At 38.8% G+C, this 18,683-nt stretch overlaps 2 protein-coding genes across 2 annotated transcripts in view; one reads left to right on the top strand and one right to left on the bottom strand.

The window, feature by feature from the left end:
• The window catches only part of LOC111325703 (protein lin-52 homolog), a 5,606-nt gene extending 4,372 nt beyond the window's left edge, over positions 1 to 1,234 (bottom strand). Inside the window, exons 1-2 of the mRNA XM_022929567.2 lie at positions 1,124 to 1,234; positions 21 to 103 (exon numbers count right to left, since the gene is read on the bottom strand). Of these exons, the coding sequence (XP_022785302.1) occupies positions 21 to 39 (19 nt within the window). The 5' untranslated portion in view covers positions 40 to 103; positions 1,124 to 1,234. The remainder of the gene's footprint in view (positions 1 to 20; positions 104 to 1,123) is intronic.
• On the top strand, positions 255 to 18,413 carry LOC111325702 (methylmalonate-semialdehyde/malonate-semialdehyde dehydrogenase [acylating], mitochondrial). The gene is made up of 18 exons (XM_022929565.2): positions 255 to 410; positions 5,279 to 5,323; positions 5,868 to 5,942; positions 6,704 to 6,865; positions 8,585 to 8,663; positions 9,092 to 9,215; positions 10,549 to 10,579; positions 11,123 to 11,270; positions 11,622 to 11,686; positions 11,781 to 11,837; positions 12,136 to 12,195; positions 13,018 to 13,147; positions 14,017 to 14,114; positions 15,698 to 15,781; positions 16,241 to 16,315; positions 17,005 to 17,109; positions 17,419 to 17,517; positions 17,831 to 18,413. Exons 1-18 carry the CDS (start codon positions 360 to 362, stop codon positions 17,930 to 17,932), a joined length of 1,590 nt encoding a protein of 529 aa, XP_022785300.1. The 5' UTR covers positions 255 to 359; the 3' UTR covers positions 17,933 to 18,413.
• Positions 18,414 to 18,683: the final 270 nt, after the last annotated feature.

The raw sequence follows: 18,683 nt of genomic DNA, 5'->3' as shown, positions 1-18,683 counted from the left end.
AACACAATAACACCACAAACCTGGACTTGGTGATTCCATTCTTCTATTTCTTTCGATTAACTTCTAAAATGATGCAGGTAAACCAAACAAACAGGCAAAAAAACTAAGGAAACAATCAACAAAGACGAAAGAAAATTCAACTTCTCCGCCCTGAGAAAACACAGTCATCCCCAGTACTTACGCCTTCAGGAATTTTTCCAAATATGGTGAGGGCTCTCCTGGGACCCTTCACGAGCTCTAATGGTCGCTGCCCCCAGACCCTCCTTCCAAAGCTACATAAGCCCCTGAATATCTAGCCCCCGTCCTTAACCGCGTTCGATCTTAACAGACACGGAATTTCACAACTATTTTCATCGAAAATGCTTCGATCTGCGTCGTCTTTTTCACGCCTACTTTGTGGTGGTAAAAAGGTAGGGATAAGCTTAAGCAAGATTTAACTGCTTTTTTCCTAGAGTACCGTCTTCGGAAACATTATGATGGCATTGGTCAGTGTAAAAAATTTGTTTATAATGCGTTACAAAATTTCTTTAGGGGCATGGTGCTAAACTTATCTACATTTGTACCCTTAAGTTTAATTAGCTTTGTTATGGGAAGAATCACATGTTCAGAAGAGCAATTAGCCTCTCGTTCAAACACTGGTTACGAACAATGTCTTGGTCTACACATATCGACAAAATAAAATGCGTTTGCATTTGCTGATGATCTCGGGTGACAATTTCCCGTCTGGGACTCTAGCAATAGGGAACTTAGGCAAACCACGACGGCGACGGCAACGAGAACGTGGAAAAACAATAGATCTAATGGGGAGAACAATAGCCCAGCACGTGTGTTTTAAAACTTTGTACATTTCTTAGCCGTCCTTTGCAAAACAACAACGTGAAATCACCTAGCTATAATTTTATTTTATATTTTGGATCCTAAAGAATGAGGAAATCTAGCACTTAAGAAACCACGTCGTTTTAGTAAACTCTAGAAGTGGAAGAGCGTGTATCTGCATTGTGTGAGAAGCTTTGATTAAAAAACAATAACATTTTCCAGCCAATGAACCATGAAAGCTCAAGGCAAAATCCTAAAGGATTAATCTAAATGATGAAATAAAAAGAAAAATAATCATGAAACTTACCTTTCAAATCCAGGATGCCTAAACAAAACTGCAAAATGCAGCTCATCGAAATCCAGCAAGCAACTCCAGTGACCACATGAAGAAATTACCGTGATAAGACTAGGCATGAGTCCAATCCCCACCTCTCCCCTACCTCGATGAATGTGTAAAGCAAATCCTGAGAAATCCTCCACCCCCACAGGCGAACCGTGCCTTCAAATACCATAAAAATCCACATTCTCCCACCTTGGTGGAAGGTGGGGGGGGGGGGGGGGGGTCGAGATTTTAATTGATAAGTGCACTATGGATTCACTTGCCTCAGATCGCAGAAATGGTACATCCTCCACTCCACAAACACACGTGCTGAAAACAAAAGGAATGGTTGATTATTTGCCAATTATAATGATACACTTTGATTTTTTTTTTTTTTCTTTTAAGAGATGGTCTTTTTAGCCTGATCTTTTTAGGAATCCTCCTTATTGTCTACCTTATATATCTTACAAGGGTCCTTCTGAGAAATTGGTGTTGGGTCAAATCATAATCCCCTAATTGTATTATATTTTTCCTTAATGGCATCGGTTGCTTCTTTGATATTGTATTTGATACTGGAAAAAGAAATATTGTGTCTTAGTCACTCTGGCAAACTGGTAAGGAGCCTGGAATGGCCGTTGTTACATCTGTACATGGGGGTGTTACAAAAACGAAGACCCTTGAAAATGAAGGTCTAAGACCTAAGACCCGGTCTTCGTTTTCATAGTACGAAAACGAGGACCCCCTGTCTTCATTTTCGTACTACGAAAACGAAGACCCTGTAAACAGAACACTGTAGAAATTACAAGACTAGTTAAAACACACATTAAAAAGCAATAAGGCTTAGTAATATAATACAGTACACTTCACGCATTTCTTCCCATTATTATACTGCCAGTACTACTGGCCCATCTTGTCTGTTCTGTTTTGCTATGCGAGCCAATTTGGTGTTTCTCTGCTGGAAAATTCTCATTAAAAAGTAAGCAATTCTTTTGGCAAATGCAGGGTCTTCGTTTTTGTAGTACGAAAATGAAAACCCTTTATTAAAAGCCCGAATAAAGCCTGCTTAACCTTGGTGAGGCCCTAAAATATTCCGATCGCTCCTTTGACAGGGATGTCTGTTCCAAACTTGGACTCATTGCATAGAAAAACAAATCCAAAAGCCGAAAGCAGTGATGGCTGCAGAAAGAACAATTAAAAAACCATATGCGAACAATTACTAGTGCTCAGGGTACATCTACAATTGCACTTTCAAAGGATTTTCTGCTTTTAATAAATTAGGGTCTTCATTTTTGTACTAGAAAAATGAAGATCTAGGGTCTTTATTTTCATACTACGAAAACAAAGACCCTGCATTAGCCAAAAGAATTGCTTACTTTTTAACGAGAATTTTCCAGTAGAGAAGGCTTAACGAGCATCAGAATCTATTTTAGCTACGAAATACAGTAGACATAGATTATTTATTGACAGAACCCAAGAGTCATTTCCTGAACAGAACGTGCTCTTTGTTATTCTGTTATGCATTGCTAACTATAAATCAAAGGTGGCTGGCGTTCGAATTCTGCCTGCTGTTCCAGAATAATATGTGTGGTAAGATTATCCGAGGAAACCCTTGAGAATATCAACACCAAATTGGCTCGCATAGCGAAACAGAACAGACAAGACGGGCCAGTAGTACTGGCAGTATAATAATGGAAAGAAATGCAGAGATTCTCCATGGACAGTGTGCACAGACAAGTTTTATTCACAAGATGCAATGCATTAAAAAAAAACCAACAAAGGAACGCAGTGAACAAGTGAGTTTTTTAATGCATCGCATCAAGTGAATATTAAGATCATTCATGATCAGCACTTTCTATGTTATAATGTTTTTTCTTTTATATATACTGAGGTCCAGTTTTCACTAGATCATAAGCGACGGAGTCATAAGCGGAATAGGAAGAAAATGGGAACGTTCTGATTCTTCTGACTCCGATTCCGTTGAGCTTATGACTCCGCTTACGACTCTGTTTTTCGATTTTCAATAGGTCATAAGTGCTCTTATGACTCTGACTACGACTCCGACTCTGACTCCGTCGCTAATGAAAACCAGCCTTTACTGACTGACACATTTCAAAGATTGGAAGCAGACGAATGTGGAAATAAATCCAAGGCTGTGCTCTAGTGGCGCCCAGTCACCTCAGGGGACTAACATTTGATCCAGGGTGACTGAAAAAGTATTCCGGTTGCCCAGCCGGGCACTTGGCCTCTTGTGCAGCATTCGCTTCTATGGTAAATGTGGCAATTGACTGCTACATTTTTATTTGGTTGATTTATGAGCATTACTAGCAGAAAAAATATTCTTTTGTGCGACACGTAGTCGAATTGTTCACATTCGAAGATTTTGAAGTAACTACCACATTTCATTCCACATGATTTCGCATGAACCCAAAAAATAATTATTGAAACAATAGTTCCTGTTATTTCACACTTGATAAACCGCATGGATACTTGCAAAAATATGCGTTTAACACCTTGATTTTCCTTAAGATGATCAGTGTCTGATTTATTTCAGTGTTTCGATGGATTTAAAAAGTGTAGTGCGTTTATCTTTATTTCAAACCAAGATTCTTTCTATATGCAAATCTCCAGCAAGCCAGCTTTGTTTGTAGGTGTTTATCGATCGCTGTGATAAGCGACTTGCTATTACTTTTTAGGAAGATTTAGCGAGAACTGAGCTTGTAACTATTTCATATTTAGACTTGTTTAGTTTGGTGCTTTCGAATGAAAGTTCTAAGCGGTTTTAAAATATCCAGAGAAACACAATTGCCACTTTGAAAAATAACGCAAGCTCACCGCTTAAAATGGTAACACACTCTGTCATGCGGTGTAGAAATTTTAATTTTCAGAGAAAGATTTAGAATGTAGCTATTCCACAATCCCACAGCTTTCCTGTAAGTGTTGGAAAAAATTAAAACGTTTCACTCTCAAAGTGCCACGATTTAGTACATGTTACCTTTCCTGATGGTTCTCATGGTCAGACAAGAAACTCTATTTTTAATTGTACCGGTAAATATCCAGTCAATTTTTCGTTGACTTTCTGAAAATTTCAGCTCTCCACATTTACTCAGTTTCAATATGTACAGCTTTTTCATATTGCCCCTCACTTTTATGAAAAATGGACGAACAAGGAAATTTCTATGGAAATTTTTGTAATGCGGGAAGTATTTTATTTCGGTCATTTGGCATTTTGCTTTACATAAAATTGGCGTGCTTCACAGTGACTCAAGCTGTAGAATAGTGATCTTCAAGATTGTTAACACTGTGAAAAAATATTAAGGGGATGGAACCATTGACTGGGAGTCAAACTTGTTTGTGCCGAAAAGGAGCCAGAAGTTATCTGACAGTGTATTACACACCAGGGCTTGAAATTAATGGTAACCCGTTAACCGATGGTTAGTAATTTTCAATGTTTGGTTACTAAAAATGTGTCCAACTAACCCGACATGGTTAGTAAAATTTTCTAACATATTTGAACATTGGTGGACTTGGGACAAAGAGCACGTAGACCTGACTCTCAGAAGAATACTCAAGTTGTTAAATCAACAATTTAAACTCTTTTTGGAGAATGTGCTGTAGATGTACTGTTCTTGACTAATCATGGTAAACTCTTTAATTTGTCCTAGTCATTATTATCAAAATGTTGAATATTTGAGATATTGTAACTTGTGAGCTTGGATACCAAACTTTATAATTTGGTTAGTAAAAAAGGGTTAGTGCTCCAAAAATTAAATTCGAGCCCTGCACATGGTAAACAGCAACACCAAAAGTTAAACGCTTTCTAAACAGCTTGAATTATTGAAATTTATGGTTTGATTAAATATTAATTGATTAATACATGAAATAAATCAATTATGAATTAATTGTAAATTATTAATTGCTTAATTAATTAATTGAGAAATTAATTAATTGGGGGGTGACCAACTTGAAGGGCTGGGCACCCTAGCTGGAATAGTTGGGAACCCTTTGGGCTACCTGAAAATGTTCTTAAAGCACAGCCTTGAAATCATTTGTCCAATTAGAGACATGAATGACAGTACTTCGCAGTGTAAATCTCAATAGGTATAATATAAAATTTGTTTTGGAATTTTTCTTTTGATTTCATAGACAGCTCCTTTGGCAGCAGCATGCAAGAGGTTTTATGGAGATGGTGTAAGTATACTCAGATCTTTTGCTTCAGTATTTTGAGACCATTATTTTATAAAAAATATACTGTTCCATCCTTTTTACAAATATTTATAAGGTGGGTCCTTGTTGGTATTACCTCCTACAGTCTTTGGGAACAGTTTCTCAACAAAAGGATGATATAAGGGTTCAAGAACTTTTTTCATAAGCCGCTCCTGATTGTGTAAAAAGGAGCTGTTCTATTGGTGCAAAATTCAAACACGAGAACCCGTTTGCAGGCTAAACAGACATCAGTGAAAGGGCCTGTAGGCTGTGTTAGACCCCAGGTAACTAGCTTTCATTGAAACTCTCGTGATATGCCATCTAATGGGTTCATGACCTTAAGATGGATTTGATATATCCTCAGGAAGAGGAAACCTTTTCAGTGGGCAACAACAACAACAATACCAATGATGAAACTTCTACTGTATGTAGCCTTCCAAGCACTTGGGCCATATCAGCAAGATATTATTAATACTGTGCTATAGTTGGGAAATTTTAGAATTAAAGGTTTTTTCTGCTTTTATCATAGTCAAACACAAAGCTATTTATCAATGGTGAGTTTGTGGAGTCAAAGACTGACAGATGGATCGACATTCATAATCCAGTAAGGGCCTGTTTTTAGACTTGAGGCAAACTTACTGATCATTCTCTTATGTTTAGTGTTATAGTTTTCTTCTCTTGAATGGGAAAGGAGTCTTTGGTCCATGAATTCTTGTTGTTTCTCAAGGATCATCAATGGTTCACCTTGTTGGAATGAAACCCTAAAGATTTTTCTCAAGTTTTGATGGCTAAGGTTTTCAGAAAAGATCTCTGTCACCATCTTTTAAGTCATCTTTTTGTCATCAATGAAACTTTGCAAAAATGTCAGACAGGGTAAAGTGAAGTAAGTAGTAAAGTTTGTTTACGAGCCTAGTGGCCCATTAGGCAGGTGCTTAACTCCGGTTTCTGTAGCATGAAGCGACTAGGAGTATTTCTACTCTCCCCTGGATGGGATGCTAGTCCATCACAGGGTTACCCCCAGCATTAAATTGCCGGTACCCATTTAAACACCTGGGTGAAGAGAGGCACTGTGAGAGTAAAGTGTCTTGCCTAAGAACACAACACATTGTCCCGGCTGGGGCTCGAACCCGGACCACTTGATCTGGAGTCGAGCGCATTAACCATGAGGCCACCATGCCTCCACAGACAGGGTAAAGCAGGGTTAGAAAAGTGGCGTGAATAATGGTGAGAATATTAAAGTCTTAATAAAGCCCTTTCTCCTTTACTTCAACAACAAATTTTGCATATATCACAGAAGATGGGTCAATATCATGACATAGCTCTCTTACATTTTGGTCTTGAGAGTGTTTTTTGTTTTTTCCCAAGGCTACAAATGATGTCATCTCCCGAGCTCCTGAGACAACATTAGATGAAATGGAGTCTGCTGTGGCTGCGGCAAAGGCAGCTTTCCCAGCCTGGGCAGACCAGTCCATTCTGTCGCGACAACAAGTCATGTTCAACCTTCAGCACCTTGTGAAAAAACACATGGTAGGAAACAATGTTTTTTGTTTACTTATTTATTTTTAAATTTTATTATTATTATTATTAACTACATACAACAGTACATTACTAAAAATAAATACTACGTAAATCACTTACAGTAATTACAATACTAACAATGCTTACGTTATTCAAAATGCAACCCCTATTACAATTAATACTTAACTGAAAATATATATTCTAGAGAGGTAGACAGCACAGCACATCACAGACACAGTGTAATACTTCAATTAGATTTTGAAGCACAAGTTAGCTGATAATGAAAACAGAGAATGCAGATTTTCAATGAGCCATCCACATATTTCCTCCATGCAGTGTCACAACAAAAATCCTTATGATAATGGTTCCCATCTTTTCCTAAAATCTAGAAGCTTCTTGTTTCTTAAGGCAATATCTCTTTCACTCCTCCTCACTCTCTGTTAGGAAACAATGTTGATATGGAATTGCAGCAGCTTAGTACAGTAGTTTGCGTAACTCTGGCATGTGAAGTCTGAGTTTAGGTTCTAGCATGACATTTAACCATTTAACTCCCAGAAATAATGAACAGGTATATTCTAACTACAATAACCATACATTATCCAGGGAACAGCTAATGAGAATACTCAAACTTATCAGGTAGAAGTTATCTTGATCTAACACCAAAATCTCATCATTAATTTACAAGGAAATGTGTAGCAGCCAGCCAGAGGGGAGAATTAGCAATTAGATCATGGGAGTCAAAGGGTTAACTCTCATAGTCCCTGTCTCCACTGGGGGAGGGGGGGGTATAATTTAGTACTGCTGAACAACCAGGCAAACCTGACAAAATGCTGGAGGGGCTTCCTGCAATGGACTAGTGGGTCAAGTTTATTGTCAGTCCTTGCCCTTACTGAGAGGGTTTTTCTTTGGGTCTCCCAGTTTTCTTTCCTTTACAAGAACCAACATTCTAAACTCCAATTTGACCCACTAACAGTGGACAAGAGCAAACACTATAAATTCCTATTCAACCTTGTAACATTGGACAAGGACAACCACTGCTAAATCCCAATTTATTTATTTACTGGCATAACATCCAGCCAATTCAAAGAAGAAATACTCCAAGCCTTTTCATGCTACAGAGACTGGGGGCTTTGGTCCTCCTGGTCAGTAAGAATATTCTCAATACTGTAATCTCCTCGGTCGCTGGTACAGACCTCACTGCGTTTGGTCTGTACTGGCGACCTTGGTCAAGATTCTCCCATACAGACCTCCTGCCTGGTTAGCAAGAACTAAATGTTATCCAACTGTGCTTCATAGCCTACAAATAACTGCCCCCCGGTTAGCTCAATTGGTTAGAGTGCTGGATTGTGTTGTGCAGGAGGTCGAGGGTTCAAGCCCCAGCATGGTCTTAAAATAACTGAGCAGAATTTGCTGCCTTTATAATATCAAGAAATGGATAGATATTCTAGTCTTCTTGGATAAGGACGAATAAACCATAGGCCCCTTCTCCTGCAGGGTTAGGGGTAGGAGACGTTAATTTCCCATGCACTAGATTACTGTGTGGTGGATGTCCTCCCCTGGGGTGGGATGGGTGGGTGCGACAGGGCCCCATTTAAATTAGCTGAACTGGGCTACCCTGTATAAATATTCATAAAATACAACTACAAATGCAAGATGAGGACAAATTTGCATCTTTATCACTTTTGGGATTTAAAGGGTTATTGTTTACTTATAATTCCTTTGTAACAGAATGAAATTGCTGACATCATCACCATGGACACTGGAAAAACCACAGCAGATGCTTTGGGAAGTGTGCAAAGAGGATTACGTGAGTTTGTTATTGTTTTGCCGTCTCCCTTAGCTTTATTTCCTTTAACTTGAGATGGGTCTTAAATCATTTTGTCTAGCCTATGAGAGTGACTTGTCTGTGTGCTTGAGTGTAGGATCAAAAAGACAAAGTGGAGATAGTTAGGGTATTTGTCTCACTCAGTAAGGAGGAACCACTGCCTCACATTCCTAATGTATCCTGTTGGGAAAAGGAAGGTGGGAAGGCCTCAGTGCTCACAGTGTGAGCAGTCTGTAAAGAGAGGGATTTACAGGGGTGGAACATGTGGGAGAGGCCAGGGCCTATCATTAACAATAACAGAAGATGGAAAGTGTTATATGACAGTCATAGATGAAATCAAGCACAAAGCAGTTTGAAAAATAGATCAAATGGTTGTAATTTTTTTTTTTGTTTTTTTTTTGCCATTTCAGAGGTTGTGGAACATGCCTGCTCAGTTACAACTCTGCAGATGGGAGAAACTGTGTCCCAGATCACCAAAGACATGGACACATATTCTTATAGAGTTCCACTTGGAGTCTGTGCAGGAATCACACCGTATGTGACATTTTTTTATTGCTATTGCAGTAAAGGAATGAAATATTGCTTATGTGAAATTTTGTGAAGATTCCTTCTCACCCATGTCATACCGGTCAATCTATTAATTATTAATATGAATTTACTAGCATTCTATATGCATTAATAAGTTTGGGCTGACACCCTTATTAATTATCACTTAACAGAAATCTCAAACTCTTAACTAATTGTTAAATAGAATTAGAAAATTCAGTCAGGCTACAGCTCTTTGGATTACAAGTCATTCCCCTAAGATTTTAGGGATTTTTAATGGAGCACTCTGATGAAACCGCCCTATAATTTGAAAACCCGAAAAATTCAGTTATTTCGTTATAATATGAATTTTTAGTGATTAATAAAGCCTTTTCAATAATAATTTTAGTTGAAAGTCAATTCTAGGGCGAGAAATTACGATTTGAAAACCGTTCCACCATTAATTTTGGTAATCACAGCCAACTTATCTTCGGTCAGCGGTCACTCCCATTGTGATGTAGATTACTGAACACACTTTTATATTTATACGGAAACCTCTTGAAATTTCGTGAAATAGTCTTAGTATTAGTGTTATAAAAAGCAATATATACGATCAAAATACTGGTTTTGAAAATTAGCGACGATCACGGCACGTCAAATGAGTAATCTAAGTCACGGTCCCTCCCATTGTGACATAGATTACTCAACACACTTTTATATTTATATGGAAACCCCGTGAAATTTAGTGAAATAGACCTAGTCTTAGTGTTATAAAAAGCAATATAGATGATCAAAATACTGTTTTTGAAAATTAGCCACGAGCATGGCGCGTCAAATGAGTAATCTCCAAACTCGCGCCAGTCTTCTTGAGCCTGCAAACTGATTAGGAAAATTAATGGCGGAACGGTTTTCAAATCGTAATTTCTCGCCCAAGAATTGACTTTCAACTAAAATTATTATTGAAAAGGTTTTATTAATCACTAAAAATTCACATTACAATGAAATAACTGAATTTTTCGGGTTTTCAAATTATAGGGCGGTTTCATCAGAGTGCTCCTTTAAATTTATTTTACAATGAAAAAAAGTGTGGTATGTAATGTTATATGGGAGACATATTATGTTTCCTTTTGGTTCTCATCCATACTCAAAGGGTTTTTCTCCAAGTCCTCCAGTTTTCCTCTTTCCACAAAAAGCAATGCTTCAATTTCCAAAGACAGAGACTTTCTTAGTGGTGCTGCTGCTCCTAAAATCCAATTTATCTTCACTTTTACTTTATTAAATATTTTTAAGGCTGGATAATAGCCATTCAAAAAGTTTAACAAAGCCTGTGCTCTTTTTTCAGGTTTAACTTTCCAGCAATGGTTCCATTATGGGTAAGCCAAATTCTTGTTTTTAAAATGCATTTTTTTCATTAGATATACCTTCCAAAAGTAGAGTAACAGATATTTTTAGAAAAAGATGTTTTTTCATCTTTTCACAAGCATGGGACAAAAAATTCTTAGTCCCCATGAGGAATCAAACCTCAGACCTTTGGATTCAACACTGTGATGCTCTACCACTTAGCCACAGAGACAGTGGCCGTGAGTGGTGAGAGCGCTCGCCTTCCACCACTGTGTCCCGGGTTCGATTCCCGAACCAGGCGTCATAAGTGGATTCAGTTTGTTGGTTCTCTACTCTGCTCTGAGAGGTTTTTCTCCGGGTACTCCGGTTTTCCCCTCTCCTCAAAAACCATCATCATTTGAATTTATTTAATTTAGAGTTTATTTGCATTTACACACGACCCCACAAGCTGTTCAGCTTTAAAAAAAAACATTATCGTGTCTAAATAAAGGTGTTATTATTATAACCGTGCAACTTAGAGGCCTGCTTAAGGGAACGTCAAGTTATGATAATATTTTCCTTAAATTTGTTTGTAGATGTTCCCTATGGCTCTGGTTTGCGGTAACACTATGATTCTCAAACCATCGGAGAGAAACCCTGGTTCAACTATGTTTATAATGAAGTTGGCACAAGAAGCTGGTGTCCCTGAAGGCTGTGTTAATGTCATTCACGGAACTGTTGATCGTAATGATATATTTTTTTATTCATTCAGGGCTTCTTATTCTGTCTTTTGATTGTTTGTTTGTTTGTTTTCAAGACTGCCTGTTAGACATTTTCTTGTAAATTTATCAAGAGAAATTGGTCACACATCCTTCTAGCTGATAAACTTGTATTTACTCATCACTTGTGGGGTGGATAATGTATCAGTTTTTTGTGGAGAATATCCGTGTCAATTACCGCTGAAAATTGAAAGATTAGGGATAACCGAGGAGTTTTTGGTGCACGTGCAAGTAGTACTGATAAAAGGAAGAACTTTGCCAAAAAAAAACATGTCAACTGAAGAATTTAACTTTTAACTGTTTGGTTTTTCTGTAGCTGTGAGGTTCATCTGTGAGCACCCAGACATCCGCGCAATTTCCTTCGTTGGCTCTGACACAGCTGTAAGTATATAATTTTATTGAAAATCAACTCTTAAAAACTCCACTCTTTTAAAAATGCAACTTTGTCTCTGACGAATATTTTATTTCTTGTCAGGGAAAATACATATACGAGACTGGTTCCAAGTATGGAAAGAGAGTGCAATCAAATATGGTAATCAAATATGTTTTTTACTGCTTCCTCATTGATGGAAAAAATGGGGAAAAAAGGCTGGAGGTTTTTATTCTGTAAGCGTTTCTTTTTGCGAAAGCAACTGCAAAGACGGAAACGATAAAGCTAGGACGCCTGGGGAACCTCCCCTGTCCCTACAAAGATTAAAGAAAAAGTCACAAAACCAAAAACATTTCCGTTGAGAAACATGCCTCTGACCCGGCCTCACTTTCTCCCTGTTTTGATGTTGACCCAGATAATTTTCAAGTAGCAACGATTGTTTATCGTTCTTTTTTCAAAGGGAGCTAAGAACCATGGTGTGATTATGCCCGATGCTAACAAGGAGAACACAATCAACCAGGTTTGTAGTGTTTCTTAAGAGTGCTTTTCGAGTGAGTTTTTACAACGGCCAATCAGTATAGAGGATATAACACAAGGAGCCAATGAAAACTCAAACTACCGGAAGCGTGGGAAACGCGAGTGGCGAAGTCGCGATCGGCGTTAGTCCTACTTCTGATTTGTTTAAAAGGTGACATGCAAATTCTCGACCAATCATAGATAAGAGTCAGAAAACCAGTGAAATCACGGGCGTCCCAAGCTCACGTCTCGAGCAAAAGCGAAGGATTATTTCATGAAAGCGTCACGCGTTGTGTGACGCGGTGTTAAGTTACGCGAGCAACCGTTGAGAATTTGAATGCGTTATATGGAATAGTATGAGGAACAAAATATGGTCCATTTAAAACACTAAATATTCTGAAATATGAACATTTTACACGTTTGATTAATAAAACTTACTCATTCCTTGTGTCCGTTGTGTTTTTGGCGATTTCCGTCGTTTTGGGCTTGCATTGCCATTACTGTTTTTCCTGTTATCAGACGAATTGTTTTAAATGGACCATATTTTGTTCCCCATACTATTCCTTATAACGCATTCAAATTCTCAACGGTTGCTCGCGTAACTTAACACCGCGTCACAAAATGCGTGACGCTTTCATGAAATAATCCTTCGCTTTTGCTCGAGACTTGAGCTTGGGACGCCTGTGGTGAAATCAGACCATTATCAACCCTTAGTTGAAAATTGCACCACTGACTTAGCTTTCCAATATCATCATCTTGCTAAGAACTACAAATTGAAACATTTCTAGTTAAGTGCAACCAAAACTATCTTTTGATAATACTTTAGCTGGTTGGAGCAGCATTTGGTGCCGCTGGCCAGAGATGCATGGCTCTTACAACTGCGATATTTGTTGGCGAAAGTAAAGATTGGATCCCTGATCTTGTAGCTAAGGCCAAGCAACTCCAGGTGAACGAAGGTAATGTGTCCAGAAAGAACCTTCTTCTAACAAAATATTGAAAAGTGTACCTTTCGGCTTTGTATAAAGCACAGCACAGTACATTTTCTATTTTTGATCTTAAGGATTCTTCCGTCGCATTTTATGTGGTAAGTTCTGCAGCATCTTCAGTTAAGTAACGTTTTAAGTTACGTGTTGAGTGGTCATCAAACACGGTGGCCAAACGATAAAATGTTGGTTCATCCAACATGTTGGATCGTCCAACATTTATCGTCTGGCCACAGGCAGCCCAAGCTCTCTTTGAGAACCACACAAGGAAGACAATTTGCATATCGATTTATAAGGATTTGTATGGGATTTTCTACAAGATATCCAGAGAGATAGTTAAAAGTGAAAATATTAAATAAAAATGGCTTACCTTATTCCATACGTGTATTGCTTTCTCCTGGTGTCATTATTTTACCGATTTCACTTGCTTTAATCGGTTTTTTTTTATCCTGGTTTTCTCTGCATTAAGAAGAGAAAACCAGGATTAAAAAAAAAACGCTTAAATAAAGTAAAATCGGTAAAATAACGACACCAGGAGCAAACAACGCATGTATGGAATAAGGTAAGCCATTTTTATTTAATATTTTCACTTTTAACTATCTCTATGGCTATCTTGTAGAAAATCCCTTAGAAATCCTTATAAATCGATATGCAAATTGTGTTCCTTGTGTGGTTTTCAAAGAGAGCTTGGGCCGCCTGTGGTTTGGCAGGGCCTTTATGTTGTGTGGTACGTGACGTTACTCTGTGACGTTACTTTACATTACGTTACGTGATTTTATATTGCGTTACGTGTTCTCTGAGCTACAGCGCAACGTCATGTCTTTTTCGTCTCATTTCGATAGGTCATCAGCCAGGTGCAGATCTAGGACCTGTCATTTCACCAGCATCAAAAGAACGAATCTGTAATCTGGTGCAGTCTGGTGTTGAAGAAGGTGCAAAGGTACTGTGCGAATTTGTCTCTAGCGAAGTTTGCCGACTGGAATTTCGTAGAGGTAGTGTGCTACTCAGGGAAGCGAAACTGATGCCCACTTATAACGTCTTGCTATACCAACCTACACCTGCATGATGTTTTTACGTGCCCTTTTCGCCGGAGTCAAAATGTGGACTCCTTTCGTCGGATAGTACCAGGATAATTAGTATGGCACCCGATCATGGGTTCCGTTATTGAATATCGGGGTGGAGGGGGGGGGGGGGGGGAGGGGAACTAGCTATCGAGCAGACCACGCTCGGCGAAAAGTCATAAGACTCTCGAACCGACCTTTGTTTTTCTTTTTTTAATTACTCGGTTTTCTAGTACACAATTCTGCTCACATTCGAGTTTACTTCATTCGGTGTAATTCTGGTTAATCTCTCAGACTGCCATATTTTGATTCTCACTGAATACTTCTCGCTGACTTGTGCTGCTAAACACTCACTTCAACGACGTAACTCTCACTCTGCATTTCTGCACCCTGTTTAAATTCTTCCCAACTCTGCTCTCTACTCTCCACAAATCAGTTCAGCTCTAAGTACACGCTCTTAAATACCCTATCGGTAAACGTGTTTGGGCTATCGCGACAACTGCCCTCGGCGGAGTTCACATATTTTTAGAATGCTAACCAAAACAACCTCACAAGACTTTGAAATGAACAACAAAGTACTTAATAACAACCAATCTTCGAAAAACAAAACCTAAACAAAACCTAAACAAAACCTTCCGTTAAGGATTCTAAGCAAGGTCAAGGACAAACCTAAACACGAATAGCGATGACGATCATCGTACTCGATTTAAGCTCTATCACAACGGTCCAGGACACATTACTAATTAATGTGTGGTCGTGCAGCACATAACAAACCAAGGCTCACAAGACTCGCGTAAGAACTTCAGGATAACCTAACAGGCCTAAACAATCCCAAACACTCAGTCAAAACATTCCTTATTTTAGTAGTTCGCAACACTAACTAATTATAAACTGACTAAATACTTTACAACACATGTATTCTCTGTAGGGAGGGTACGTGTAGATGCTATCCGAAAACGATCCGAATATTTCCGAATGCGTCCCGTGGAGTTCTTAGACAAAGTTGTCTCATCAGGGAAATTGTAATAAGTCACATGTTCATAGATGTGAAACTGTAAAAGCTCGAGTTTTTTTGTCAGGCTTAAGAAACTGGAATTTAGCTAATCCGGCATGCGTAACTATTCCATCCTCAGGCGGAAAAGTTAAGAGTTGGGCCTACTTTTTCGAAGGCCGATTAGCGCTAATCCAAGGTTACAGTTTTCTTTATTTCTTTGTTCAAAAGCCTTTATTGGGCTAATTTATACTTTTTTTTAGAGTATTTGATAATCAGATAGCAGACAAAAATAATTATACAGGGGAAAAGCTTTCAAATCACACTTGCCGTTTTGTCCCGACTATAGTTCATAAGTGTGCCATCATTTTCCAATTTCTCTCATAGAAGTCAGAAAACGGAATTCAAAGGAATTTGTCTTAAAGTAGTAATCATTCTATTGAACTGACTGAATATTTTATCTTTTGATAGGTTGAACTTGATGGTCGTGACGTTGTGGTGAAAGGTTTTGAGAAAGGAAATTTTATTGCTCCTACAATCGTTTCTAATGTCACAGTAAGTAAATATTGATTTTCTATGATGATCCCCAGCTTTTGTCATAGTTCTACGCTTATTTAGCCCGAAAGTGATTTGACAACAACAAAACAAGGGAAATGATAAGTTGTGCGTCATGATTTAGTCACTAAGAGCAAACACGCTCTTGGGTGTGACATTTTTCCGCGCCTTGCATAAATCGAAACTTTCCCGAGTTTTTCATCAGACGCGTACTCCTCAGTAAATGGTGCTATTTTGCATCTTTCCCGCGCTTTACATCGCTTCTAAGTTTATCAATACTTGATGCTAGTCTCTTCTTCCACAAGTGTAACAGGTGAGTTATTCTTAATGCCAACCTAGTCCCTTCTCCCCTCCCCCTCGTTCTAGGAGGTGAAAAGAAGAGAGAGCCTTGGAACGAGGTCAGTTCAAATCATTATCCTCACTGCTCGTGATTAACCTTTGTTTCTTTCGTTACTGTAGCCGGAAATGACGTGTTACAAGGAAGAGATCTTTGGACCTGTTCTTATCACTATGAATGTGGACACTCTGGATGACGTAATGTTTAAGTTTCAATGCTTTAAATTTCGCTTTCACTTCTACCAGATGACTCGGTGGCACAGCAGTTGGCGTCCTTCGGATCAGGAGGCCTGGGCCCCTTTTATTACCAAAATCAGAATATCGATTATCCGCATTGTTTGTCATACATTTCTCGTAATCTTAGCTCTGAGAATTGCATTGTAAAATCAAGGAACATCTTTTAGTTGATAACTGTCCTTCTTCTCATCACCTTTCTGCTAGAAAATGTATCAAATGTGAGGAGAAACGACGGAGCTGAATAACGTATACGCACGCGCTAGGTTTTGGTGCGGAAACACGGATTTTGAGTTGTTCGCATGGTTGATTTCCTAATCTGTTGCTTCGAGGCGTTGTTTTCCTTGCCGCTTTTCTTAGTACACCCCCTAAAAAATTTCAAAAACTAATTTTCTCCTTAAAAACTCTGGAAATAGGAAAGTGCCTTCGACGAAAACAGAGTTCCTCGGTTTTAAAAGTCAGCCCTTATTATTTTCCGCTAATTTCGCTAAACTTTAGACCTAGGACACTTGAGCCCGCTTTGTTTACCGCATACCCTCTGACGTAGCATTTCATTATTCAGCTCTGTCAGGAGAAACTCCTTTTTGGCTGTCAAAGGGGTAAATAATGAATATTATGGGTTAATCAACAGAATTTTGTTTGTTCTATTCAAGGCCATCGACATTGTGAACAGTAATCCGTACGGCAATGGAACCGCCATCTTCACAAACTCTGGATCAGTGGCGCGAAAATACCAGCACAAAGTGGATGTCGGACAAGTGAGTCAGCGTTATCAAACAGCAGTAAAGTGCATTTCTACTGAGTGTTGCAAAATCAGAACAAGGGCAAAAAAACGCAAGAAGCAAATCAGAACTGAGAGTTAAAACAACGAAATTGCCTAAAGCGCAGGAAAACGGGGTGACCAAGTCGCGATTTAAGAGTGAATTTCATTGGTTGAGAGGGTGTGGCGAGGTTTATAGACCAATCACATATTCTGGATCACTCTGTGAATTGTGGAAACGCCTGAAGAGTTTTGCGTCGGATAGAACGCGTCAGTTTAAAAAAATTATCTTACTTTTTCTTTATAGATCGGTGTCAACGTTCCCATCCCAGTCCCTCTGCCCATGTTCTCTTTCACTGGATCACGTGGTTCTTTCCTAGGAGATGCGCATTTCTACGGAAAGCAGGTTTGTATCAATGCCTTAAACGTCCGGCAATGCAATAAAGGGTGTGTGTGTTGGGAAGGGGGGGGGGGGGGGACTCAAGGAAAGTTTGGGAGCTGCCGATCCCGTATAAGACAAAATACTTCAATTTTGCTACTTTGTTTAAGAACAAATTTCATAGAAAGGGAAAGGGTCTTTCAAAGACTTCTGTGTGCTTGGTCTGTTAGGGTTGTGATTTCAATCTTCTTCGTTTGGTGAATTGTACCAGCGTGCTGAGGGGAGACTGGTACCATTTGGTTTTATGAAACATCGACTTTTCTTTTCAATTTATCTTCAGGGCATCAACTTCTACTTGGAAGTGAAGACAATCACAAGTCTCTGGAGAGACGAAGATGCCGAAACCCTAAAGGCAACAACAGCGTTCCCCACTATGAAGTAAATTAAGGAAACGTGAAGCATTAGCACGAAATTCTCGTCATATCTGAAGCGTACACCTCATGCAGTACCCAGATTTCCCTTGTGTGACTGGCCATGGGAGATCTGGGTACAAGACTTGCACTCCGAAGCCCATTAACCAGTAGTAAATTGGGATTTTTAATGAATGAAAACAAAGCTTTAGTGTGGATGAAGAACAAAAAAAAAAGTGACAGGAAAATGTAGACTGGCCCACGCGAAACAAATGTAGCCGGAAAAATTCAGCTGTTCGTGTTTCACCTCATTACCATAGGTACATGTAGATGTTCATTGATGTCTGGAAACTTAAGCAAGAAATGAAGGCATCTAACGGCGACTGTATAGTGACCTCTAGCGATGTACTCTTTAATTCTCCTAGACAGTTGATCTTGATTTTTAACGGGATCTATCTGTACATTGCTTCTCTGTGGACTGTCCGTAAATAAAATATTTACCAAACATGTCAATTCTTCTGTAGTGTGGTAGACTAGAGAAAAAATTATCTTGAAATGACGACAATATTCAGCTTTGTGCGACAATCTGATAAGTCTGAGAATTCTCATTACCTGTTTTTACTGAGGATTATGTATGTATGCAATAGGGAACAGTTACATATCAATCACCAATGAGAGTTAATGGGTTTACTTGATGTGCTGTTTAAATGAGACGATGTAAACACGGTTCTGACGGTTTACATTCGCGTATTTTTTTTTTTTTTTTTTTTAGAAGTATTTCAT

The sequence above is a fragment of the Stylophora pistillata genome, chromosome 14 (assembly GCF_964205215.1).
Source record: "Stylophora pistillata chromosome 14, jaStyPist1.2, whole genome shotgun sequence".
Lineage (NCBI taxonomy): Eukaryota > Metazoa > Cnidaria > Anthozoa > Scleractinia > Pocilloporidae > Stylophora > Stylophora pistillata.
The sequence above is the reverse complement of the archived record's forward strand: the minus strand, read 5'-3'. Positions and strand labels throughout refer to the sequence as shown.